This window comes from Bolinopsis microptera, chromosome 1, assembly GCF_026151205.1.
Source record: "Bolinopsis microptera isolate Bmic1 chromosome 1, MBARI_Bmic_1.0, whole genome shotgun sequence".
Taxonomy (NCBI): Eukaryota; Metazoa; Ctenophora; class Tentaculata; order Lobata; family Bolinopsidae; genus Bolinopsis; species Bolinopsis microptera.
In genome coordinates, this window is record NC_087072.1 from 24,771,089 (window position 1) to 24,797,576 (window position 26,488).

Below are 26,488 nucleotides of genomic sequence, written 5' to 3' on the forward strand. Positions count from 1 at the left end.
ATTAATGGTTAATCATCATCCGTGAGATTCATGGTATACTGTGAACAGCAAAAACTAATTATTTAATGTAGGGTAGATACCTAAACTGGCTCGGGTAATTAATATGCACTTGTACGACACTGTCAAGACACGAGGCAGGATTGAAACGGCAATAAATTAAGTGACATATAACATCAATTAGTACACGGAACTATAATATCCTTAAATCCATTATTAATCCTACAATTAATTCGGCGGAATATCTAGAACGAAAATATGATGCTTATTTAAGGTACTTACGAGATAAAAGCGAATGAGGTGCCATGGTTGAGCGACAAAATTTAGAAGTGAATTTCTAAGAAATAATGGGGGATCATAGGGCTATAGTTTATAGATATAATCGAATACTTATCGCTGAATTATAGAAGTTTGGGTGTTAAACCTACTTGCACCCTCTGCACCGCGCAGGACCCAATTATTAGATACGAATTTTAACAAAAAACTCATAACTTAACAGTGACTGTCCAGTTACCTGAACGATAATTAATAACACGAAATGTTAATACCATTATAAAGATTTTAAACCATGGCAATTCATTACCATGACAATGAGCCAGTGTTTAAATGCGTGACTCACTCTGAGACCCCCTGGCTGGTGGCTGGTGGCTGGTGGCTGGTGGCTGCATGGCTCTTTTTGCGTGGTTTACAGTTTACATGTTATTGTTCTGTTGAAAGTTTTCGGGAGATAATCTGCAGGCTTCGCTCAATTATAAAAACTCAAGAAGTCTAGCTAAAATTCGGTATTCTTATGTTTTCACATGTCAGAAATTTAAAAACTTAACTTTATTCTTAAGAATCACATACACATACTTTACATTTTGGTTTCCACTGCATTTTGATATTATCGGATTTAACGTGATGCTATCACCAATAATCCGATAAACGAAGGATCGCAGGGCACAGCACAGCAAGACAATTGCTTGATTAAATTAATTTGACTAGCCTGAGCATAACAACCTTGCTGCGGGGAAGTGTCGTATTTTAACTGAAAGTTTGACTAAGTTTAACTAAAAAGCTACGTCTTGACAATCCAGTAAATCCTCTCAAGTTTACACTGTACCAGTAGGTACCTTGCTCTGTACAAATAAAAAGTAGTATTCCAGAATGCTCGCACCAAGTAGAGACTGACACAGCAGATGGTCATAATTAACGGCCTCATTATTAGTCATTATTTATCAGCATCAATTTAGCCTGGTCATAATTAACAGCCTCATTATAATTATTATTTATCAGCATCTATTTAGCCTAGTCATAATTAACAGCCTCATTATAATTATTATTTATCAGCATCTATTTAGCCTAGTCATAATTAACAGCCTCATTATAATTATTATTTATCAGCATCTATTTAGCCTAGTCATAATTAACGGCCTCATTATTAGTCATTATTTATCAGCATCAATTTAGCCTAGTCATAATTAACAGCCTCATTATAATTATTATTTATCAGCATCTATTTAGCCTGGTCATAATTAACAGCCTCATTATAATTATTATTTATCAGCATCTATTTAGCCTAGTCATAATTAACGGCCTCATTATTAGTCATTATTTATCAGCATCAATTTAGCCTAGTCATAATTAACAGCCTCATTATAATTATTATTTATCAGCATCAATTTAGCCTAGTCATAATTAACAGCCTCATTATAATTATTATTTATCAGCATCAATTTAGCCTAGTCATATTTACAGCCTCATTATAATTATTATTTATCAGCATCTATTTAGCCTAGTCATAATTAACAGCCTCATTATAATTATTATTTATCAGCATCTATTTAGCCTGGTCATAATTAACAGCCTCATTATAATTATTATTTATCAGCATCTATTTAGCCTAGTCATAATTAACGGCCTCATTATTAGTCATTATTTATCAGCATCAATTTAGCCTAGTCATAATTAACAGCCTCATTATAATTATTATTTATCAGCATCAATTTAGCCTAGTCATAATTAACAGCCTCATTATAATTATTATTTATCAGCATCAATTTAGCCTAGTCATAATTAACAGCCTCATTATAATTATTATTTATCAGCATCTATTTAGCCTAGTCATAATTAACAGCCTCATTATAATTATTATTTATCAGCATCAATTTAGCCTAGTCATAATTAACAGCCTCATTATAATTATTATTTATCAGCATCTATTTAGCCTAGTCATAATTAACAGCCTCATTATAATTATTATTTATCAGCATCAATTTAGCCTAGTCATAATTAACAGCCTCATTATAATTATTATTTATCAGCATCTATTTAGCCTAGTCATAATTAACAGCCTCATTATAATTATTATTTATCAGCATCAATTTAGCCTAGTCATAATTAACAGCCTCATTATAATTATTATTTATCAGCATCAATTTAGCCTAGTCATAATTAACAGCCTCATTATAATTATTATTTATCAGCATCAATTTAGCCTAGTCATAATTAACAGCCTCATTATAATTATTATTTATCAGCATCTATTTAGCCTAGTCATAATTAACAGCCTCATTATAATTATTATTTATCAGCATCAATTTAGCCTAGTCATAATTAACAGCCTCATTATAATTATTATTTATCAGCATCAATTTAGCCTAGTCATAATTAACAGCCTCATTATAATTATTATTTATCAGCATCTATTTAGCCTAGTCATAATTAACAGCCTCATTATAACTATTATTTATCAGCATCTATTTAGCCTAGTCATAATTAACAGCCTCATTATAACTATTATTTATCAGCATCTATTTAGCCTAGTCATAATTAACAGCCTCATTATAACTATTATTTATCAGCATCAATTTAGCCTAGTCATAATTAACAGCCTCATTATAACTATTATTTATCAGCATCTATTTAGCCTAGTCATAATTAACAGCCTCATTATAACTATTATTTATCAGCATCTATTTAGCCTAGTCATAATTAACAGCCTCATTATAACTATTATTTATCAGCATCAATTTAGCCTAGTCATAATTAACAGCCTCATTATAACTATTATTTATCAGCATCAATTTAGCCTAGTCATAATTAACAGCCTCATTATAACTATTATTTATCAGCATCTATTTAGCCTAGTCATAATTAACAGCCTCATTATAACTATTATTTATCAGCATCTATTTAGCCTAGTCATAATTAACAGCCTCATTATAACTATTATTTATCAGCATCTATTTAGCCTAGTCATAATTAACAGCCTCATTATAACTATTATTTATCAGCATCTATTTAGCCTAGTCATAATTAACAGCCTCATTATAACTATTATTTATCAGCATCAATTTAGCCTAGTCATAATTAACAGCCTCATTATAACTATTATTTATCAGCATCAATTTAGCCTAGTCATAATTAACAGCCTCATTATAACTATTATTTATCAGCATCTATTTAGCCTAGTCATAATTAACAGCCTCATTATAACTATTATTTATCAGCATCTATTTAGCCTAGTCATAATTAACAGCCTCATTATAATTATTATTTATCAGCATCTATTTAGCCTAGTCATAATTAACAGCCTCATTATAACTATTATTTATCAGCATCTATTTAGCCTAGTCATAATTAACAGCCTCATTATAATTATTATTTATCAGCATCTATTTAGCCTAGTCATAATTAACAGCCTCATTATAATTATTATTTATCAGCATCTATTTAGCCCGTTACAGACTATGGGCAGGTTAAAATACTGGCTATAGAAAGCAGACCTTGGCCTATCCAGACTTGGTTAGAGTTTGAAGCTCCACTATAAGTGAGCTTCTGCCTGTTTTGATAACCGGATGGGGGAGGCTATACTGGGGGAGGCTATAAGGGGGGAGGCTACTAGGGAGAGGCTATTAGGGAGGAGGCTAGTGGGGGAGGCTATACTGGGGGAGGCTAGTGGGGAAGGCTATACTGGGGGAGGCTATACTGGGGGAGGCTATACTGGGGGAGGCTATACTGGGGGAGGCTATACTGGGGGAGCCTACTAGGGGGGAGGCTAGGATAAAGTGTTGAAATATTCCTTTCTAGACGAAGTTAAGAAGTAGCGACTATAATTCTCCGCACGTGCATAAAGTAGTAAGCTTCGGGATGTAAGGATATCTAGGCTATCTGATAGCTCCTAATTTATCCTTTGTCAGCGTTCTAGTCTGTCCAAGTTCTTAATCTCCTTTGCAATAAAAGGAATCGACTTAAATTTGTGACAAATCAACGCTCTTATCGTTATCAGAAAATTGGTAATTATGTCTGTACATCATGTAGTCCTCACGTGCAAAAAGCAACACGACCCATTGCATGGTAGTTACTTAGTAACGCCGTTTCAATAAAATACACCTGATTTCTACTGTAATTTTAATCTGCTACTAAAACGCATAATTATACGAACGATATAACTCCTTCCTTTGAAAACTAGAATGGTGTATTTCTCTATGTTAAAGTCAAGCGTTTTCTATTTCTTACAAAATCTGAAAATTATGGTAAACTGTAAAGTAAAATACATACCAAGGAGTCTGAGATACTTCGCTTCAACATCTTCAACATCAACAGAGACACCTCCACGACGCTATTAAAGAGTTGTTGATTAAGTGAACAGTTACTTTTGAGACGATTGTTTTTTACATTTTAGATAAATTAAGAATGTTCAACAGTTTGCGATTTTTTCGTGTAAGAGATGGTTATTGATAAAGGAAATAGAAAATTAGAAAGTAAATCTTACAAAAAACGTTTATAACCCACCATCAGACGAGGACGAGGTCCGTCACCACACGCGTTTTTCTTAGCTTTTGGAGAAGTTGGCAGTCCTAAGGATATTGCTCCTCTTCTTTCAAATACGTACCTTGGAATTTCCTGAGACGAAGGTTTAATTATTTACAAATCAACCTGTACATAGCTGAAGAATCGTTAACAGCAAGTCAAGTTAATCTAGATTTTAGTTAAAATAAAACACTACCTTATCAAGCGGAAGAGAAGGTAGTTCGAGCAGTTCACTATGTCTGTTCCCTTTCAGCATAGCAAAACATTTCGGGAGGAGACTGATAGTCATTGATGCGATTCACAGCTAAGAAAATAACGTGGTCAAATAATTAAACGTTTTAATGAAATTATTTGTAGCCGATAGGTTACCACCTTTAAATTGATCACAAAGCAAGACATTCTTACCATTAACAAATGCAGCTGATAGATCTAGCCTGATGATAGATATAGAAATTACAGTTAAATTCATGAAATTACAGAAAATTCATGAACCTTATAATAGAACCTTTAAGTCTAAGAATCTTCTAAAAGAGCATCATTGATTGATTATTAACCGGGACGGCGCCCGGGCGCATCTAACGACCGATTTAATCATGACAGATAAAGTAGTGTCAGCAGCCGATGGGGGAGATGCTGACGGCTACTGACGGTGGAGGAGGGGCCGAGGCTGGTCTCGTCTGGGTCTTGTTGACGTCAGTAAACAATTTTTGCCAAAAACGTCCGCGTCAGTAAACAATTTTTGCCAAAAACTCCTGAATTTTTAAAACTCTGTTGATTAACAGCTGTGAGCCTAACAACCACGCTGTTAAAAACCACTGGCTACTGGCGTAGGACTAAACTGATGCTATTTATAGAGTCAGCTGAACTCAATTAGTGTAGGCTGTTAAAACAAAATCCTGTAACACGCTCATTGAGCCTCGCATATGAATCATGTGAAAATCACGAAGACAGTGCAAAAATCAACTATCAGGTCAAACATTGTAATAAGTTGCTGTTACGGAGAACACGCATTAATAAGGCTCCAAATAATTGATTTTGTTCAAATCGTGATACTAAGCAAAATTGAACGTATTATTTATCAATATTTATAGCCTAAAGTAAAATTTAGGCAAAGCTGATTTTTAAGAGATCAAAGAATAAAACGTTGAGATCAGGATCACTGTTTGATTTCCACTTTAAACCTACTAAAACCAGTAACAAAATGATGATTATATACTAGACTACATTACAAAGCAGACTGAAATAATTTGCAAACAAAACTTACTGATAAAGTGATAAGCATCTTACTATATATAAAGCGAGACGATATATATATATATATATATCTATTTATCCGTGCCATTTTACTGACACCACGGCATCAACTTTAACACGACTTTCCGCAAAAACCGTAAAAGATATACAACTGAAACTTTTTTGACTGGGTCAAATGCTTTAAAACGCGAATTAAATAGGTAATAATTATTTTAGTCTCTTGAGTCTTGACACCACTTTAGGGTTAGACGGGTTCCTGCTAGTTAAAGTTAAAGCGTCATTATGATAATAATTTCCAAGAAATTTGCATCATGCAATTGATTCAATCACAACTATAAACCAACTATAACATCAATCTCACATCCACAAAATATAATAACTATAATAGAAGGTTCCTAAATTTTGGTGAACTTAATTGGTCTGTGATGATAAGTAGTTCAACTTCAGGGTCTGACGCTTCCCCAAATGCATATATTGTGCTGCACAAATATTATAATATGGCTTCATACTTCATAAGTAAAATTTTTATAAACTATTAAATTTTGGATAAGTTTCCTGTATTGTTACTTGTAGTAAAACGTCAACCTGACGTCAAACTGACTGGCATCATGGTTTGGTATACTGCCATATTAAAAGTAAAGTTATGTTATGGAACTCTAGTCGTTATCAATTAGCAATTTAACGATGGTAAGTTATTTTTTCTGTTGACTGTCTCTGTAATACGAGTAAGATGCAGATCTTTTCAGGAAGCTTTACTTAAAATGTTTCGAATAGACTTATAATATGTATTCATTAGTGAGAGAAATTTGATAATTGAACAAAAAAACTGCTGCATCTCATTTTAGAATGTTGATAAGGGTAAATCAGTTACATGACACAGTTACATGACTGTGATCATGTTACAACAAAGTTGCAGATGAATGAAGAATGGAATGTTATCTATAATTTATTTAACATTTACATGCTTTATTTTCTATTTTCTGAAACTGAACCAATTTACTGTACTTCTTCCAGTGGCGCAACATTGCCTGTACGATAAATAATGGTATATATATGATATTTACCTAAGACAACGATCAACCCCCCCCCCCCACTGAAAAAGTACCACCCCCTGTTGGCGCCCCCGCCCCCTTTTGATGCCCCTCCCTAAAATTGGACAAATTATATGATTTTAGAGGATATGCCGGTAAAATCTCTAGAATAGTGTGTTTCTACTGCTAGAGCAAAACGCGTAGTTTTGCTAGTACTGTAGTTAAGTTTTTCCAAATTATCCCACATTCAAACAACGCCCCCCTAAGATGGTGCCCCCCCCCCCCCCCTGCACAACAGGGTCGGTGGGCCCTTAATCCAGTGGCGTAACTTAGGGCCCCGCAGACCCCGCTGTGCGGAGGGGGGGGGGGGCGCCGTATAAGGGGGGCGCAATTTTCCTGAATTTTAGGCCCTTTCACTGAAAAAACGCCTTGTTTGTGTATTTCCCTGTCCAATTTAGCATTCGGTCGACGCGAAAAAAATATTTGGGGCGCTTTTCGTCACTGAGCGGGGGGGCGCCAAAAGGCAAAGTTACGCCACTGCCGTAATCTTAAATGGACCAGAACAATTGCAGTGATCATTCTATCATATATTACGCATAATTCATGAATTTATACACCATGGTTAGGTTTATATTAGTTCCTAAAAGTTAATAAGTTAGTTACCATGCATTGAATGGGACATATTATTGAATATTTTGGTTAAGAATCAGAGCTTAAGTAGGGTTTATTGCACGTGTGGTAGACAAATTGTATATAAATTGGATTTGTGGCGCATTGTAGGGGTGACCAATGAAATCACAGCATTAAAGTTAAGTTCTTCATGAACTTAACATTTTTTAACCAAGACCGTCCAAAACTTCACAGCAGTAATGATGAAACTGAAGACTTAACTTCCAACAAGCTTTCAACCATGAGATGGACAACTTTTATAAGGCTGATTAGAGGATTAGAGGATTAAGAAAAATAAATTTCTTAATACAACTTAAAACCACTTGTTATGTAAAAAACGTTGTTTGGCTGAACCAAGGGTGCTTACACAGTGTGAAGATTGGAGAAAGATGTGAACATCTGGACCCATCTATCGATCTGGATAATATGACCTGAAATAATATGCAATGGCCTACGTGAACATAGTAGTATTTACTGCTTTCCGGGCAGTAAAACTTTTGCAATGTTGCTTTTGATGAGTATCATGCCTCTTATAATCTCAAAATGCCTTGGCTGTATGTCAACTCATATCATAAAGTGTAGAGGAAGTTCAGCATCTATCTTCAGTTCTGAAACTAACCATAACCCTCACAAAAACTCTAGCCCTAACTTTTAAGCCAAAAAGCGTTTTACCAACCAGCTTGTCATGTGAGCAAGAAATTTTTTATATACTACTGCACATGGAAGCATTTTAAATTAATTCATGTGTCATGGTATGGGTGTGATTCTTAATTGGCACGCGATATATCATATATCATATCACATACATCTCTCACGAATGCACATTCAATTTGATACGTATGAAATAGTTTTATAACTTACTTTACCCTTCTTTGCCGAAACACTGCGTTACAAAGTATCCAGTCAGGACATACTTTACCCCATCGAAAACGTCCGAGATCTTGGAGTTATGGTTTCAAGTGATCTTAGCTGGTCGACACACATCGGCAACACTATCTTATAATAATAATAAATACAACATTTATAAACCGCCTTATAGCTAAATCATATAACTCGATATAATTTAATCCTGGAGATAAACTCCAGTGCTTTCTAAAGCGGCTCTTACATGGGTATTCAGTGTGTTCAAGACCCGTGACAAGACCGTTATGACTACTCTCTACAAGTCACTAGTAAGAAGCCTACTGGAGTATTGCTGCCCACTCTGGAGCCCTACCAAGGTGACTGAAATACAGCTGATAGAGGGGGTGCAAAGAACTTTCAACAGTCGTATTGGTGGTCTTCAACATCTCAACTATTGGGAAAGACTCGTACAGCTTAAATTGATGTCTCTACAGCGCAGACGGGAGAGGTATATCATCCTGATGATGTGGAAGATTCTCCATAATGTGGTACCAAACTGCTGTGATATCAAGTTCAAGGTGACCCCAAGACACGGTGATGTAGCTGTCATACCCTCATTGTCAAAGTCCTTACGCAACCAGTCACTGTACGACAGGTCTTTTGCAGTTCAAGGACCGAAGCTGTGGAACAAAGTGCCTCACACAGTAAAGGCTGATTCATCCTTTGACATGTTTAAGTGTAGTTTGTCGAACTTTCTTGCTTTGATACCGGACAACCCTACGGTCGCCGGCTACAGCTGCAGTTGGTCAAACTCACTGGTTGACTACTTGCCATCCAGGTGGTCAGATATCTGATGACCCTTCCGGCTCCACGGATGAACTCAACGAAGTAACGAAGTAAGTAACTTTATTTTGGACTAAGATTAGGTGCCTGGACTTGTATAATATATGGACCAAAATTTTACGGGGAATCGTTCGATCACTTTATATAGTTCATATCTATAAGTATAATATATATATTTATAATAATTAAACTCATGAACCATACAAATTTGATTTACTTAAAGAAAATAGCATTATATTATAACATTTCTATTTTATCCTTACACATTTGTAAATGATTAGAAGTGTGTAACTTAAATTATTTCAGAATTATAACTATTGTGAACTCAATAAAATAATTATCACTTTTGTATCCTTGTATCCTTGTATCCTTGTATCCTAATATATATATATATAAATATATAAGTATTGCTGAAAGCACAGTGTAAGGCCTACACGGACCGCCTCTATATTACCTAACCCATAACCACATGCTTTTGCGCTCCTGCAGGCCGCAGGCGCGCTTGTTTTACAATTAGCAACAAGGGAGATGGGCACGCGCTATTGCAAGCCCAAGGGCTGAGACCAGGGCTCTGGATAGAGCAACATTTTACGGAGAAATAAAACAATAACATTTTTGAGCTTCTTTGTTTTTATTTTATTTTTAAAGTAATTAAAGTACTATTAATTTATATTATATAAATGCATACATTGATTTTAAATACATTGCAACAATTTGATTTTACCTGGGGACCTCATTCACCTAACCATGTGCTTTCGCGCCACTTCGGGCGCGCTTGTTTTACAAGTCAAGAGGCCTCAGAGCAAGGGACCTCAGGCTATTGTATTTATGTTTCGATTCTTAAAATTTGATTTAAGAAGTTATTACAATGCACGAAATTTGGGGAGTTTAGTGTGTTTCATGCTTTTGCCGGAGATATAAACGGAACCATTTTATTTGAAAAAAATACATTTGTTGCGCGGCGCGCGCGAGATGATGGAATTGCGAAGTGATAATGAAAATAATTGGCGTAGCTAAGTAAAAAACCGCCAAACTCACGTTTAGCTTTACTGGCCACTGGGCCGCGCTCAGCCTGTCATTCCGCCGAATCTTTATTCTTTATGCTTATGAACATGATAGCATGACTCCTGAGGTCCCCAGGTAAGATTAAGTCTAGCTATGAGTATTAACTTATGAACAAATATATTTATAACATATAAACCGAAACGCAAGCTTGAAACTGCACAGTGCACTAGTCACTGGTGCCTTTTTGAAAAAATGTAAGTTACAAACTTAATTGACGATGTCAATTCATGGCAGCTCGGCGCGGCACAGTAGCGCATTTCGCCGATCTAGGCAGTGTCGCTGTGAGAAGCCTCATTGAGTGCGCGGCGCGGCACAGTAACGCATCGCGCTTCAAGTTACAAACCTATTCACGAAGCCTTAGTATTTATAGTAAGCGTTTAATTTTATATTTCTTCGAAACACCAGACTAGGATGGAGCTCAAGGAAGTCACATGCCGTCTTTGTTGTTTGTACGTTATGAATCGAAAAGCAACTCACTAATACTATCGAAAACTGGGCAATTTATATTTATATACATATGTTTAGATCCCGACGACTTCTCCATTCTCCAGCTTTCTTTAATGTTTAATATTATAAGAGAGATCAGGCGAATCAAGTTAAACTAAAAAGAAGTTAGATATGAATTTATAGTACTTTAGATCAATTATAGGTTGTCTGGTTCATAATCAGCTAGTAGTAGTTGAAGTTCAACATGTTGAAGCACCTATTAGTTTACCTGGGGACCTCAGGCTATCATGTTCATTAACGAAGCGAATAGAGATTAGGCGGAATGACAGGCTGAGCGCGGGCCAGTTACTATTAGTATATATTGCCTTACTGGGCGGCGCTCAGCCTGTCATTCCGCCGAATCTTTATAATTATTATTATGTTTATGAACATAATAGCCTAGGGTTCCCAGGTAAATATTGCCCAATTACGCTGCAAATGATGTTAACAGCATGCCGATTCAGTGACATTTGACGGAGCAGGCAAGCCGCCTCGGGGTTCGGTAGGTTAATATATAAACCTAAATAACAACAGGGTCACTTTAAAATTAAAACAAATTGATAAACCTTTATTTTTCCGACAAATCTCAAATGTTTCATACAAAAGTCAGCTCACACACATAATCCAGTAAAAACAAAACGTATCTAGAGCTAATGTTACTAACTGATTTGATAGGAGTCAGGATTACTGTGTTACTACTACTATTACAGTTACAATCCACTTCCTCGTACGATTCCAATTAAAAATATTTAATCCAAGTTAGCAAAACTTAATAAATCGAATCTGTTAGTATTGATAAGTGTATTTAACAGGCTTGTTCGCAAGTTGGACTGTCTAGTGTCTATTGGACTGAGCAGTCATCAATCATAATAATGATATACAAATAAATCCTTACAAATGCCCACCAATATCTAACGTCTTTTAGCTCATACTGTTTCATCATAATGAAGATAAACAAAATGGTGAGCGGGTAAATTAATAATATTGCGATTGAATTTGAATCATGGAATCTGAATCCAATATTTAACTCGGATTGATTAAAAATAGTAAAATCATAAAAATCAATTTTCATAAAAACAATCAATCTGGTAATTTGCCTTGTACAAATTTATCTTATTAAGTGATGAAGACTGTCGAGGAATCTAGCGTAATTTTGATATAATAAGTCACCATTTAAAAGAGAAATTGCACCGCTTACTTTTCTCTTTTCTACATTATTAAAATAAATCTCATAACAAATCTCCAAATCTTAACAACGTAATGAAAATTTAACATAATTTTGTACATAGTCTTCACACGCAGTTGATCTAAAAATTCCCATAATATAAAATCCCTAGACTCAGGATTGTTTGCCCCAAGACTTGGTCCGAATGTTAGGCTTTTCCGGTGTCTCCTGAGAAATATATTAGATTATTAATACTTTTAGATTATAATTAATACTTTTGATCGATGCTGTTAAATAAGTTTTAAACTTATTTCTTCAATGCTATCCACATGGAACTGTGGCTGATTCTCAGGGTAGGCAACGATAATTTTATCAGCAGTTTTTAGTGCTTATTACAGCTTTTGATGATAAAAGCATGATTATCTATGAACTGGAAAATTGAAAGATATAATATTTGTTCAGGAAGGAAGTTTTCAGCATGGTTTTTACAACAACTGCAGACAGCGAGGAACCATATTAGCGACAAAAAGAAGCGATATAAATGAGTACGTTATAGAACTAAATGTCACAGGTCGAAAGAGAGGTATAATGATTATACCACTGTCCTAAACAAATATGGAGATATTTCGGAACGCATCATATACTTCACAACACAATACGGACATAATTTACATATTTATCATACTTGTCACGTGACATACTTATCGCATTGATTTAGAGCTCTTTCCCGTTCTAGACAACTAAGCAGAACACATTTTACTACTTTTAATTGCAGATAAATATCAACCTATAAATGTGGGGAAACTTATCTAACATTTGGCTGGATTTCATTAAATTAAATTTCAATTAAAACAATTAGGATAATTACTTACTGGAGTTTTACGGGAACCAGAACCAAGAGATCCTGGACTGCGTGGTCGATTAGCGTCGGGTTTAGGGAAAATATTTAATCCACCTTTCGGTTTCGCTCTGAAAAGAAGATGCCATCAGTTTAAAGAGATAAGTTAATGAAATGAAATGAGGTATTTATATCCCGCTCATATGATTAACCAACAACACAAGGAAGGTGGTTAACCATGTCAGAGCGGCTGACTGTGAGTGATGTGAGCAAATGTGTAAAAATGAACAAGAGTATAACGTAATATTAATATAAGACTATTTGATTTGATTTGAAACTTTTACAAAATAGCAAGTATACAAATGTACAGCAATTCGAACAAACATATAAAATGGGCCGAAATGTATAAATGCTAAAAAGCGTGGGTCAGTGAAACAAGTACAGAGGACAACTTTCAGAACAAGAGGCCGCCCAAAGTCTCAATAACATCACCTCCACCTAGTAATAAAATTATGAAATGTGAAAAGTGTGAAACAATCAAATAATAATGTATGAATATAATATAATTGTCTCTCAAATACAGATAACGTCCGTTAACTCTTAAAATACCCCTACAAGTATATATTATACTGATCGGTGGTGTCCGAGAAACATGAATTACGTCATCATGGTGTCTTCTTAACCCGGCTACAGACCTTCCCGTTACGGATGTAGTGGTCGAGATGAGTCTGTTCAGCCCTCTTCTTCTTCAGGTCAGTTACCACGTTCTTCCTTGCTGCACGCTCTTCACTGGATCTATCAGGACAGATCCATACATTTTTGTGTGCATCAGCCATCTTCAGTCTCCCTGTTTTCATCAGAATCTGATGAACTGCTGTTGAGCTTGGGACGGTGATCTTGACTGGTCGGATAGCCGTACCAGGCCTCTTCCAGCCGACTCTAGTCGCTTCAAAATGAGGTTTCTCCCCGATCTCCTCCAATAGTGCGGTTACCAGAGCTGGTAGCTGTTCTTCATCCTCTTATTTCAGACCAAACACTATCAGATTCTTGCTCCTGTCCTCCTCTGCAGCCACACTCTTCATTACATTCTTCAGAATTTTACTGTTGCAGACCGCGCCACTTGTGCTGTTCTTTTGTACAGCTGCACTGTAGCTCTTAATTCCTGTCTCCACCGTTGTTTGTACTGTCTCTTCAACTGACGTCTTAAACAACTGTAGTTGTTCGTCCTTCTGCACTAGCAACTGGTCCTGCAACCTGACCATCTTTTCCTTGTCTGCTAGTGCTTCCGTCTTGAGGCACTCAACGATTTCCATCATAGCGCTCATCTGACTACTCTGCCGTCGTACGAGGTCTGCTGCTTGCATAACCCAGTTTGCCATATACCTTTTATAGATAGACGGAGACATGAGTATTTCCTGGTCCATATTTCCACGAATTTCGAAGTTTTCTAATTTCAGTTCTCTTGCCATCGAAGTAAACCATCTTTCAGTACAGCCCTCTACATCTTCCTTTTCTTCGTAGTTTAAATCCTTGATTTTCTTCTGAGATCGGGTCAAATTCAGATCATCCTCCGTGGTGTACATTGTATAGTAATGTACAATTACACACGCAAAGGCTAACTACGCGGTAGCAGCAAACTGAACTTATCGCTAAGTTACAAAAGATAAGGGAGCTCGATAATTGCAACGTAAGCTACACACACTACACACATTGATAATTGATGATACAAAAGATTGATGATACAAAAGAACTTTAAATAAGGACTGATAAAGTATTGTAAGAACTTTGAACTAACTTGGGAACGGGCGGTGAAGCTTTGTCATCGGATTCCGTAGTTTTCTCCTCAGATTCAACGGCTTTGTTCCGTGACTTTAACTTTCCTGCTAGCTCGTTTCCGATCCCTCCTCCCATGCCGAATCCCATACCGGGCATCGCTCTGGCACCAGGTGGTCGATAGGGTGCTTTCTTTGGCGCTGGTGATTTTTCAGGGGTCTCTGGAAATTTGAGATTAAGTAAAACAGTTTTGCTAACTTTCGGGACGTAAAAATACGGACAACCACGCCTCACATAATATCACATGATATAAATGATTGAAAAAAGTAGTTCCTCAATAACATAGCAACAAGTAATAACAACAATCCTACTTACTGGGCCGCGCTCAGCCTGTCATTCCGCCTAATCTCTATATTATGAACATAATAGCCTGAGGTCCCCAGGTAACAATCCTACCTGTTGATGGTTCTGAGGATTCAGCTTTTGGTTCGGGTGTAGTCGGCTTCTTCCTACCGCCCAGCTTGTTCATTAGCTCGCTGTTCATTGCTCCCATGCCCATACCCATCATACCCATCGGTTTTCCATAAGTCCTGCAATAGTTTAAGGGTTGATAAGAGATATCCGAGCATGATGAAAAAGTAATAGATTAATCGTAAATAATAGAGGTTCATAGCGTCACAGTTTTGATTTCAGAGTAACTTACTTTTTAGGTTTTGGTTTGACTTCGGGCTCAGGTGTTGGAGGCTCGGGGGTTCCATTCTGTTCGTTCCTGTCACTAGCTGCTGCCACTTCAAATGGATCTAGAGTTGTGATAGCTAGGGACTTGGTAGGTCGATGCTTCTTCTTGGGTCCTCTTACACGGGTTTTAGTGACCGAAGTGAGAGCAGCAGTATCCTCAATCACATTGAAGTCAAGTGAAGAGGTTGTCTCTCCATTTGTAAGCTCCAACCCGTCCGCCTCCTGCATAAATAAAGCGTCAACAAACTGATTCACATTTTATTCACAGTTATTATTTTGTAAATATAAATCAGATAAAGTATAGTTAGAATGTAGGCGAGACAAAATCATTCGCCCAGACAAACTATACATTAAACAGACAGGCAACATAGCTGGCCCCGGTGGTAGCTCAACTATAAACATGTTACCACACTCGGCAACACTAAATAGAAATAACTGTTCACCTTGTCAATATCGCACATTGTTTCAGTCTAAAAATACAACACAAACGAAGCAGCACACAGCACACTGTGCTTGAAGTGCTAATAACTTAATGAAAAAGTGTTGAGTGAATTTGCGGAGTGTTATACACTGCATTACACACAACAACCTGGCTCTGACGAACCATTAATGTTGCTTTTTAAATTACCCGCATTTAACAAATTTCAAACAGAGTATAAAGCAGTACCCCGGAAAGGTGTTACCTGTCTCGCATAAATTATGAAAGTGAGACGCAAAGTACAATGTCGGATAAGGTGGATATTGTCTACGTGCCTGGTTCCCTTTAATTAAGTAAAGAACAGCCTGTTTAGTATAAATACTAGAAACTTAAAAACTCACCGCCGTAACGTCGGGTTTATCCTCTGTGACTACCTTCACCTCGGCAACTTCCTTATCATTTTCTGGTTCTTCTGCGGGTTTCTCTACATCATCTGATGTCTCTGGTTCTTTTTCAGCTTCTATTTCTACTTCAGCTTCTTCCTTAGCTTCTGTTTCTTTTTTGGGCTCTGCCTCTTTTTCAGGCTCAGCCTCTTTTTCAGGCTCTGCCTCTTTTTCTGTTTCAAGAACGCCAGTTTCTTCTTCCGGTTCAACCTCCTTCTCGGTTACCTCTGGTGTTTCTGGCTCGACGACAGGTTTGTCAACTACCACAGGCTTTTCTACGACCACAGGCTTTTCTACGACTGCGGGCTTTTCTACAACTGCGGGTTTTTCTACAACTGCAGGCTTTTCTACAACTACGGGTCTTTCTTTGGCAACAGGTTTTTCCTTAACATCTGGTTTCTCTTCAGGTATAGGGGTAATCTCAACCTCGATACTCAGACTCACACCACTCTTGATACCTGAGTGATAGAATTAATTAAATGAGAGAGCAACAAACAAGAAATCATCAGCAACTGCATTACTGGGCCATTACTAAAACTCATAAGATAATACAAAAATAGAAAATAAAATCATTACGTTCTCCAACTGGAAGAGCTGAGTTTACTAAAACCACACTACGGTCACTCTCCAGCTCCAACTCTGTATCTTTCTTCATTTTCCGGCCAAAAAACGTAATTTTACTACTAAAACACATGTGACTACATTGTTCCAGCGCAACGAGTAATCATACGATTCTAACTATGCACTAAAGAATGCTATGTACTGTAAATATCCAGACAGTCGAGTAGGAGTACATATTATAGTGCACTAAACGGTGAGGGAGACTTCTAATATATAGGAAATCTCATCGAACTGGTGTAATAAGTACTTAATGTACATATTGAATGTATAAATCTTATGTAATTCTTACTAGAATTATTTGGCTTCACTTAAATGTGAGATGAAAGTTATGGTAGTCAGTCTGCTTACAGTAACGAAATATGGCACTAACACCAATTATAGAAATCTTAATATTCATGACAGGAACAATGTTATACTGCTGAACTAAAGGACTTGCTCGGCAGTATTCTAGAGTACATTAAACTTCTATACATTGTACATTGTATAATGTATACAGGTGTGTTTGTACATGTAGAAAAACAAACGTGCATCGTGTACCAATCAACAGCGACATAAACACCACTACTCACTCTCAGAGTCAGCCTCAGAAGAAGCTCTGGACGGAACAAGGGCTTCCTTGTCAGAGCTGACAATAGAGTCAGCAACCGACTTCCGTTTGCTGGGCTTGGCGGGAACTGAGGGTTTAGGTTTGTTGATCGAGGAGACCGATGCTGATCTGGGCGTGGGCGGATCATTCCTCACTGAAACGGGAGTAAATAATTATTACACGCTCACAAACGTGGATATAACTGAAAGAAGTGCGGTCTGAACAGAAAAGAAATAAACTGAGCTACTACAGAATTATTCATATTGTTCATAATTCGATCAATGACTCTATGAGTACAATAGATTGATTAACAAAGAATTCAAAGATTTTGGTTAACCTATTTCCTTTCGTTTCTCGGTGTAAGTGAAGCGACGTTGTTTGATGCTCTCATCAATCTCCTCCTCCTGCTCATTCTCCTGAAAATAGAGCTGTTAGTAAAGTAGAACGATCACTTGGCGAACACAACAAATGAAATGAACGATGATATGGTAAAACTCGTCAAAATAGAGATTACTGTAGTGGGCACTAAAAGAATATCAACTATAAAGATAAGTGAATTTTGGGGGGAAACGTTTAATTATGCATCTGCATAAATGCATACTATACAGCCTGTTCTGTAATCACCTTTAGTGGGGTGTATTTGGAAGTAGACTTGTCTCCCTCATTTTTATCCTTAGCCCCCCGCAAGCAGGCTAAGCACGCACCCATCTAGCTCATTTCCGTAAACCCAGACCTTGAGACGCGGGATTCTTACATACACAACTGGTGTTTTCTACTTTCAGATATTCAACAGATATTTAACAGATATTCAACAGATATTTTCTACTTTCAGTGGAATTATTGTGGAAAAATTGCAAGATATGAATGAAATACTGAGAAACAAATATAAATTGGAACAGGAAGCAGCTGAGTCAACTGTGGTGCAGTAGAAGCAGGAAGTCGAGGAAAGGCAGAGCACGGTGCGATTTATGCGAACACGCGAGAGAAGCTGTCATCTAAGGGTAAGTGAGAGCGGGAGGGATGGTTATTGTAATAGGTTCATCTCAATCATCCCAAATAAGGTCACATAGTCAGCCACAATTATACCATATATAGCCATGTGACCACGCTCATTCGAGCAACTTCAGGTCGGTAGAAGTTATGATTCACGTCAATGTAAACCAAGTTTACGGCCCAAATACAAATCAACCGTTAGAAGGGGCGTGACACTAGATATCTGACGTGTAGAGGTATAGATGAAGGTTAGTGCAGCATAACAAAGGGGCGTGACTAAAGCTGGAGATACGACAGAGTACCGTGGAGCAGTATTACGACACTAAGATAGAGTGCTCAGTGCTGGAGATACGACAGAGCACTGTGGATCAGTATTACGACACTAAGCTGCACACTAAGTGCTGCACTCACTTAGGGTAGGGTGCAGCTACTGAACAAAGGAGCTAATCACGAGCTGACGCCAGTATCTCATCTACATTCCACATTCTGCCTAGGAGCAATGATCGTGTCTCCCAAGGTAACCACGTAGTAGTTAACAACTCCTCACAGTGAATAGTGAACTCTACCGCTCTTTGCCACAGGGTTGGAGCCTAGACTGGAGAGTAGAGAATGGAGAGAGAGCTAGAGTTAAAACTGTGTGTGCGAGAGAGCAGAGTGCAACGATCTCTAACGTGTAATAGTAAAGTGTGTAACTGAAAACTGAAAACAACATCTTGTTGCTACAAATGGAGAAATTGAAGTGTGCCTGTTAAACTTATGAGGAGATGTCAACTCTGATCACGTTTTAGAATTTCCGTCTTATTTTCTCCAAATTAGGACGTGTTAAAATACGTGAACTAACTTAAAAACGAAAAAGTTAATCGACACATAAGAAATATGTACATAGCTCGTTGTCAAATATAAACTGTAAAGGAACACTCGGCGAACAAAGAACACAACATTGAATTGAAGATTAAAGTAAATTTCTTCTCATATTACAATAGGATGGCGTCTCCAAACCTATAATCAATGATATTCTTGTTAAACTTGTTGGCTTACAACTAATAACATACTCAAGCATTTTGCTTGAAATAAGTCAATTATTTAAGAAGCATGCTATAAATGTAACACCAGTTACAATATAGTCGGAGAAGAGACACACACAACAAACAAGACACAGGACCAAGAAGACCTAAATTTAGCTAGTAATAAAGGTAGCTGCAGACACACAAAGCCTTGAGATGAGGTTATATGGAGTTCGTAGCGGAAATGGACGAGAGAGTGTACTTGTATAGCACAAAGTACATACACATGACCGTTACGATCTCAAATCAGCTGATAAACTGATAAATGTACTGTTTATCACAGCACTGGGTTTTTTAAATTATGAGGGCGAGGTCAAGTAAACAAAAACCAACGAAAGGCCGGAGCCAACGGTTTAGAAGTGAAATCATACGACTGCAGACACACGATGCAAATAAAATCGATATAACCTGCAAAATTAATCCGGGAGCACGAAATCAAAAGGGAAATAATACACAGATAGGGTGACTCGACGATACGAGAGAGTAATCCAGTAGTGACATATTATCAGACAACATTTTATCAGACAAGAGGCAGATTTGAGAGCGTAAAAAGCAAATGGACACGAGAGGAGAGGACACACAAAGCGACCTCTTACACAAGGAAACAATTATGCACTTAGAGAGCCTGCTGGAGAGAGAGGGAGAGAGGGAGAGAGAGCGGGGCAACACCAGCTCCACTCTCTCTTACGAAGTGGTGACGTCATGTGGGGCTCTGGTGACGTCATCTGGTGACGTCATCACATTAGAACGTGTGTCTTTTGTTAAGGTGTTCATCATTGGAATGTACTCCAGCAGCGGAGAATGTGTAGATAGTTGTGGAGTACAATCATTGATTGATAAGGTACCAACAAAACGTTAAGAGTTCTCGGATGATTCTTGATATTAGTGTACAATGCGCGTTAAAGTGATGCAAGCTTTGACTTACTTTTAATTTTAAAATGCATAATGCAATAAGCTATTGGGCTAATCTGCCAGCACAAAGCAGAGAAATGACCCAATTATTCAGATGAGGTCCCTTCGCCACGGCATGCAATACTCAGGACGTGCATGGCAACAAATACAAAGTTAGCAGCGATACAAAATGTAAGAGTGGACCTCTTGACAAAAGAAAGGATTTATTATGTCAAACTGGCGACTCTAGGAAACATTGGGTGTAGACTGTAGAATGTAAGGATTGTGTGTACAATTTGGACCTTGAAATAGGAAGTGAAACTGTAGCTACAAGGACAATGGCCATACACCTTTGACCTGGTAGATAGGAAGACCTTTTAAACAGGTTGACTGTTTTATCAGAGAATTGCGTAATTCACATCTCAGTGATATTACACATATTACATGCTCCATTTCAGTGATATTACACATATTACATGCTCCATTTCAGTGATATTACACATATTACATGCTCCATTTGATTATTATACGGTACAAACAAACAATAGAGTGATATTTCAGAGAGCCGGCATGCATGGTGTAGGTGAAATAAACAATTCGAGAAACGGCAGTCAAAGTCTCATAGACTCCACAAGAGAACACACTAGGACCCTTGCTTGTCAAATTTCTTATACAATAAACAGTGTACACAGACCACAGTATAACATGTTGTGTATAATACACAAACTTCCTCTCTCTCGAGATAGCATTGCTTGAGAGAGACAAGCGATCAGTTGGAATGTTGCCAGTAAAAATATGACTGAGGACAAAACTGAGAAACGCTACCAATACCCTGAATACCGTTAACAAGATCGCAACCAATACACAGCGAATACCGGTAGCAATTACAGTATTATTACACGGTCACCGCAGTCAGAGAATGACCGACGAAAGTGGATTATGGGTGTAGGAAGGGGACATGCAGTGTATAATTAAGAGGAAGGTGCTAGATAGAATACTACAGTGTACCAGCTCCACCATCATAATCACTCCTTATATATCTCGTATACGCGGCCCTGGAATTACTACTGTTTAAACTGTAGTCACGTGATTCCACCATTTACCCCTGTTAAGCCTGGCCCAATCAGATCACAGAACAACCAATCAGGTGGTGGGATGAGAGAGGGTATCCAATCAGAGGTCAGATCGTGACGTGAAGCTGTTTTACGGGATGAAGGCGGAGTGGTGTTGTGAGATCTGCTACCTTATATAGTGATGTTCTTCAACTTCCTAATGCCACCAACGTCGATCACTTTAATAATGCACCAGCACCGTTCCCTACAGATTATCAAAAATTCCAAAAATGGTTCTGAAACGCACGAAACGGGACGATAAATCAATTGGCTTTTAAATTACCAGCGATGTCTTAGACTTAGAGTTGCACTGATCGACATGTACGTCAGCATGCACGCGTTCAAGTATACAGGCTTTATTTTGCGGTAATTTAAAATATAATAAGGCTAATCATGATTGTATAACATTATGTGATTATATTTTACATTAAGTTTCAAGTTTTATATTCTTGATCTTTTTCTTTTTCTTATTTCCAGTATTTTCGATTTTTGTGACGTTAACTCTACGTCACAGCTACGTCAAAGCTTATATTGGACCTTTTATTATAATTCTATTTAACTTGAAGTCTCACGTATTTGATGCTTACATATTTGAGAGTGTATAGGAATTCCATTACATATAGGGAAAAAACAACGGACCCAACAGAAATTATCCAGCGGGTAATTTAACAATTAATCATACTTTCAAACAAACTAACAGACTTTTACCACTTACCTCATCTTTATCAGCGTCTTTAGGTTCTGTGGAGGTCGAGCCTTTTTTAGAGTTTAGTTCTTCAACCTGAAATTTTAATAGCCCGTTAGAATATTATATCGGCAAGAGCCCATTTAATTATATGAAAAGCCGTTTAACTTTAACCTCTTATCAGTTATCATAAATGAAAATATACTAATTGCACGGAACGGGAAGTTAATTAGCGTGCCCGGTGGCGCGCCATTTAGAATTTGTTCCACGATAACAAAATAAATATACATGGTGAAATACAGGTGGCTGAACAATTTAGACTGTATTTCTAAGATAAATTTAAGGATACTCTAAACGTAATTTCAACCAGCAATCAGCATTGAACAATGAAGCCGCAATTCGAACTGATCGAAAACAACATTGTATAAAAGCATAAAATGATATAATTCGACCTTAGCAAAGCTAAAAGCCCTCTTGTTTCAAATTACCTTCTTTCTATTCTTATAGTACTTGTAAATGAAAACGAAAGTAGTCACGACAACACACAACTCATAACCATAGTCCCACACAGACCAGTCCGGATTCAACATCACCGCAGCAGCAAACAGCCCAAAGGAGCTATCCAATACAATCTCCCAGGGAGTCTAATTATAAAGCTGTTAACTAGGTGCACAATGTACTACTACCATGTACCCGTGAACCTATATAGTATAAACCTCACGTGCCCAGCTGTACTACTAAAGGTGTAAGAATAGCTGGGAGCGTGAGTAGATACAAGCAGAGCGGAGGAGGAGTTTTGAGAGAAAACTAGACGGTCAGCATTAATCTGTGTGATTGGGCGGTATATTGTGATATGTTGTAAATTGCCGGGTACTAGAACACGATGCCAGCTAGCAGTCTGCACGTACTGATTGTGTTGATAACAAATACTAGAAGCGAAACAAAACAAGAGAGTCAAGGCGGCGAGAAGTGGATCAGCTCTCTCTCGAGCATTAGTGGAGAATTCGCACCTACCCGCAATGTACTGGAGCATACTTATGGTCAAATAGCTGACACTTGAACAAAGCGATGTAATCACTGGACCTGTTTTGGCTAATTGATTTTGACACGCCCTACGATGTTGTATTATGTTGTTTCGTATAACCTTCTGAGAGAGAAACATACAATACGTGCATAGATTTCCTTCACATCAGGCGAAATTACAAACACTTCCGGTTGATAAATAATCACGGAAATAATCAGGAATGTCGAGTCTTAAACTTTGATAGAAGATAGGATTATCTTACTTTAACCTAAAAAATAATAAATATTGTATTTATTCTGACTTACCGGCGCACACAACATGTTGAATAAAAAAGCCGGTCTAAACAAGAGAAAACGACCTAATTATCTTCTCTTCCTGTACAGTAACAATTCTTTCATATTCACTGGTGTTGTCAGCTTAAATTTGTGTGGAGAGGGGAAATAGCTAACTAACGTTTTGTCTCCGCCGGGCAGGAGGTAACAGGGCAAGGAGTGGCAGGGTAGGGGGTAACAGGGTAGGGGGTAACAGGGCAAGGAGTGGCAGGGTAAGGGGTAACAGGGTAGGGGGTAACAGGGTAGGGAGTAACAGGCAAAGGAGTAACAGGGCAAGGAGTGGCAGGGTAGGGGGTAACAGGGAAAGGAGTAACAGGGCAGGGGGTAACAGGGTAGGGGGTAACAGGGTAGGGAGTAACAGGGAAAGGAGTGGCAGGGTAGGGGGTAACAGGGTAGGGGGTAAAAGGGAAAGGAGTAACAGGACAAGGAGTAACAGGGCAGAGGGTAAGAGGGCAAGGAGTGGCAGGGTAGGGGGTAACAGGGCAAGGAGTAACAGGGCACGGAGTGACAGGGTAGGGGTAACAGGGAAAGGAGTAACAGGGGGTAACAGGGCAAGGAGTAACAGGGCTTGCCTGGGGATAACAGGGAAAGGAGAAACAGGACAAGGAGTAACAGGGCAGGGGGTAACAGGGCAAGGAGTAACAGGGCAGGGGGTAATAGAGCAGGGGTAACAGGGCAAGGAGTGGCAGGGTAGGGGGTAACAGGGCAAGGAGTAACAGGGCAGGGGGTAACAGGGTAGGGGTAACAGGGAAAGGAGTAACAGGACAAGGAGTAACAGGGCAAGGAGTGGCAGGGCAAGGAGTGGCAGGGAGGGGTAACAGGGCAGGGGGTAATAGGGCAGGGGGTAACAGGGCAGGGGTTAATAGAGCAAGGAGTAAAAGGGTGAGAAGTAACAGGGCAGGGACGATCAAGGCAGATACATATTAAAAACTAACCTTGAACAATTGGCGGATAGCCAGAGACGGAGAGTTAGGTGGAGTCGATGTGGGAGGTGTGGTTGGGCTGTTAGGTGGAGTGGAGGTGATAGTTGGAGAGGATGTGAGAGGTGGGGTTGGGCTGTTAGGTGGAGTGGAGGTGACAGTTGGAGAGGATGTGAGAGGTGGGGTTGGGCTGTTAGGTGGAGTGGAGGTGATAGTTGGAGAGGATGTGAGAGGTGGGGTTGGGCTGTTAGGTGGAGTGGAGGTGGTAGTTGGAGAGGATGTGAGAGGTGGGGTTGGGCTGTTAGGTGGAGTGGAGGTGATAGTTGGAGAGGATGTGAGAGGTGGGGTTGGGCTGTTAGGTGGAGTGGAGGTGATAGTTGGAGAGGATGTGGGAGGTGGGGTTGGGCTGTTAGGTGGAGTGGAGGTGACAGTTGGAGAGGATGTGGGAGGTGGGGTTGGGCTGTTAGGTGGAGTGGAGGTGATAGTGGGAGTGGATGTGAGAGGTGGGGTTGGGCTGTTAGGTGGAGTGGAGGTGATAGTGGGAGTGGATGTGAGAGGTGTGGTTGGGCTGTTAGGTGGAGTGGAGGTGATAGTGGAGTGGATGTGAGAGGTTGTGGTTGGGCTGTTAGGTGGAGTGGAGGTGACAGTTGGAGAGGATGTGGGAGGTGTGGTTGGGCTGTTAGGTGGAGTGGAGGTGATAGTGGGAGTGGATGTGAGAGGTGTGGTTGGGCTGTTAGGTGGAGTGGAGGTGACAGTTGGAGAGGATGTGGGAGGTGGGGTTGGGCTGTTAGGTGGAGTGGAGGTGACAGTTTGGAGAGGATGTGGGAGGTGGGGTTGGGCTGTTAGGTGGAGTGGAGGTGACAGTTGGAGAGGATGTGGGAGGTGGGTTGGGCTGTTAGGTGGAGTGGAGGTGATAGTGGGAGTGGATGTGAGAGGTGTGGTTGGGCTGTTAGGTGGAGTGGAGGTGACAGTTGGAGAGGATGTGGGAGGTGTGGTTGGGCTGTTAGGTGGAGTGGAGGTGATAGTGGGAGTGGATGTGAGAGGTGTGGTTGGGCTGTTAGGTGGAGTGGAGGTGACAGTTGGAGTGGATGTGGGAGGTGGGGTTGGGCTGTTAGGTGGAGTGGAGGTGACAGTTGGAGTGGATGTGGGAGGTGGGGTTGGGCTGTTAGGTGGAGTGGAGGTGACAGTTGGAGAGGATGTGGGAGGTGGGGTTGGGCTGTTAGGTGGAGTGGAGGTGACAGTTGGAGAGGATGTGGGAGGTGGGGTTGGGCTGTTAGGTGGAGTGGAGGTGACAGTTGGAGTGGATGTGGGAGGTGTGGAGGATTTCTCGGGCGCAAGCGAGGTGAAAGTTGGAGACGATGTGTTGGGCTGAGTGGTAGCGGCGAGTGGTGATCGAGCGGGTAGTGGCGAAGGATACGGGCTAAAGACATCTGCAGTTTGATTGCTTTCTTCTGAGAGTGAAGTTACCGAATCATTAAACACCGAGTACACATTGCTGGGATCTCTTTCGGAAGCAAACCGGAAACCAAACCACCCCACAGCAGATCCGAGCCATCTCTTGCAATTCAAACAAAACATAACGAATTATACGCCAATCTATCATGCAGACTGCTTTAAAAGCTTGTACATCGCCGAGCAAAACAATGGTGAGCCAGAAGAGTGACTGTGCGGTTTAACAATAGCTAGAACATGGGGTCAATCTGCGCTGACTACTGGTAATTTGAGCTTGATTGAACGAGTAATGAAATGTTCGTGAAATCCTACACTGAGTACAAAAAAAAGGAACAGAAAATATTTTGGCGGTATATCGAAAAATAACTTGTAGTGGAGGAAATGCATGGACTACTGTATAACCGGAATATCATATTTTAGTGTGTATGAGTGCTTACCATTTTTTAATATC

At 39.0% G+C, this 26,488-nt stretch overlaps 2 protein-coding genes across 2 annotated transcripts in view; both read right to left on the reverse strand.

Moving 5' to 3' along the window:
* The window catches only part of LOC134826095 (high affinity 3',5'-cyclic-AMP phosphodiesterase 7A-like), a 32,528-nt gene extending 27,431 nt beyond the window's left edge, over nucleotides 1–5,097 (reverse strand). The window contains exons 1-3 of the mRNA XM_063838363.1: nucleotides 4,988–5,097; nucleotides 4,774–4,884; nucleotides 4,540–4,600 (exon numbers count right to left, since the gene is read on the reverse strand). Coding sequence (XP_063694433.1) covers nucleotides 4,540–4,600; nucleotides 4,774–4,884; nucleotides 4,988–5,080 — 265 coding nt within the window. The 5' untranslated portion in view covers nucleotides 5,081–5,097. The remainder of the gene's footprint in view (nucleotides 1–4,539; nucleotides 4,601–4,773; nucleotides 4,885–4,987) is intronic.
* Nucleotides 5,098–11,522: 6,425 nt separating this feature from the next.
* LOC134825886 (F-actin-uncapping protein LRRC16A-like) overlaps nucleotides 11,523–26,488 on the reverse strand; it is a 59,720-nt gene continuing 44,754 nt past the window's right edge. Inside the window, exons 25-33 of the mRNA XM_063838075.1 lie at nucleotides 22,340–22,405; nucleotides 17,902–17,980; nucleotides 17,548–17,718; nucleotides 16,316–16,815; nucleotides 15,462–15,718; nucleotides 15,215–15,348; nucleotides 14,781–14,979; nucleotides 13,020–13,116; nucleotides 11,523–12,375 (exon numbers count right to left, since the gene is read on the reverse strand). Coding sequence (XP_063694145.1) covers nucleotides 12,322–12,375; nucleotides 13,020–13,116; nucleotides 14,781–14,979; nucleotides 15,215–15,348; nucleotides 15,462–15,718; nucleotides 16,316–16,815; nucleotides 17,548–17,718; nucleotides 17,902–17,980; nucleotides 22,340–22,405 — 1,557 coding nt within the window. The 3' untranslated portion in view covers nucleotides 11,523–12,321. The remainder of the gene's footprint in view (nucleotides 12,376–13,019; nucleotides 13,117–14,780; nucleotides 14,980–15,214; nucleotides 15,349–15,461; nucleotides 15,719–16,315; nucleotides 16,816–17,547; nucleotides 17,719–17,901; nucleotides 17,981–22,339; nucleotides 22,406–26,488) is intronic.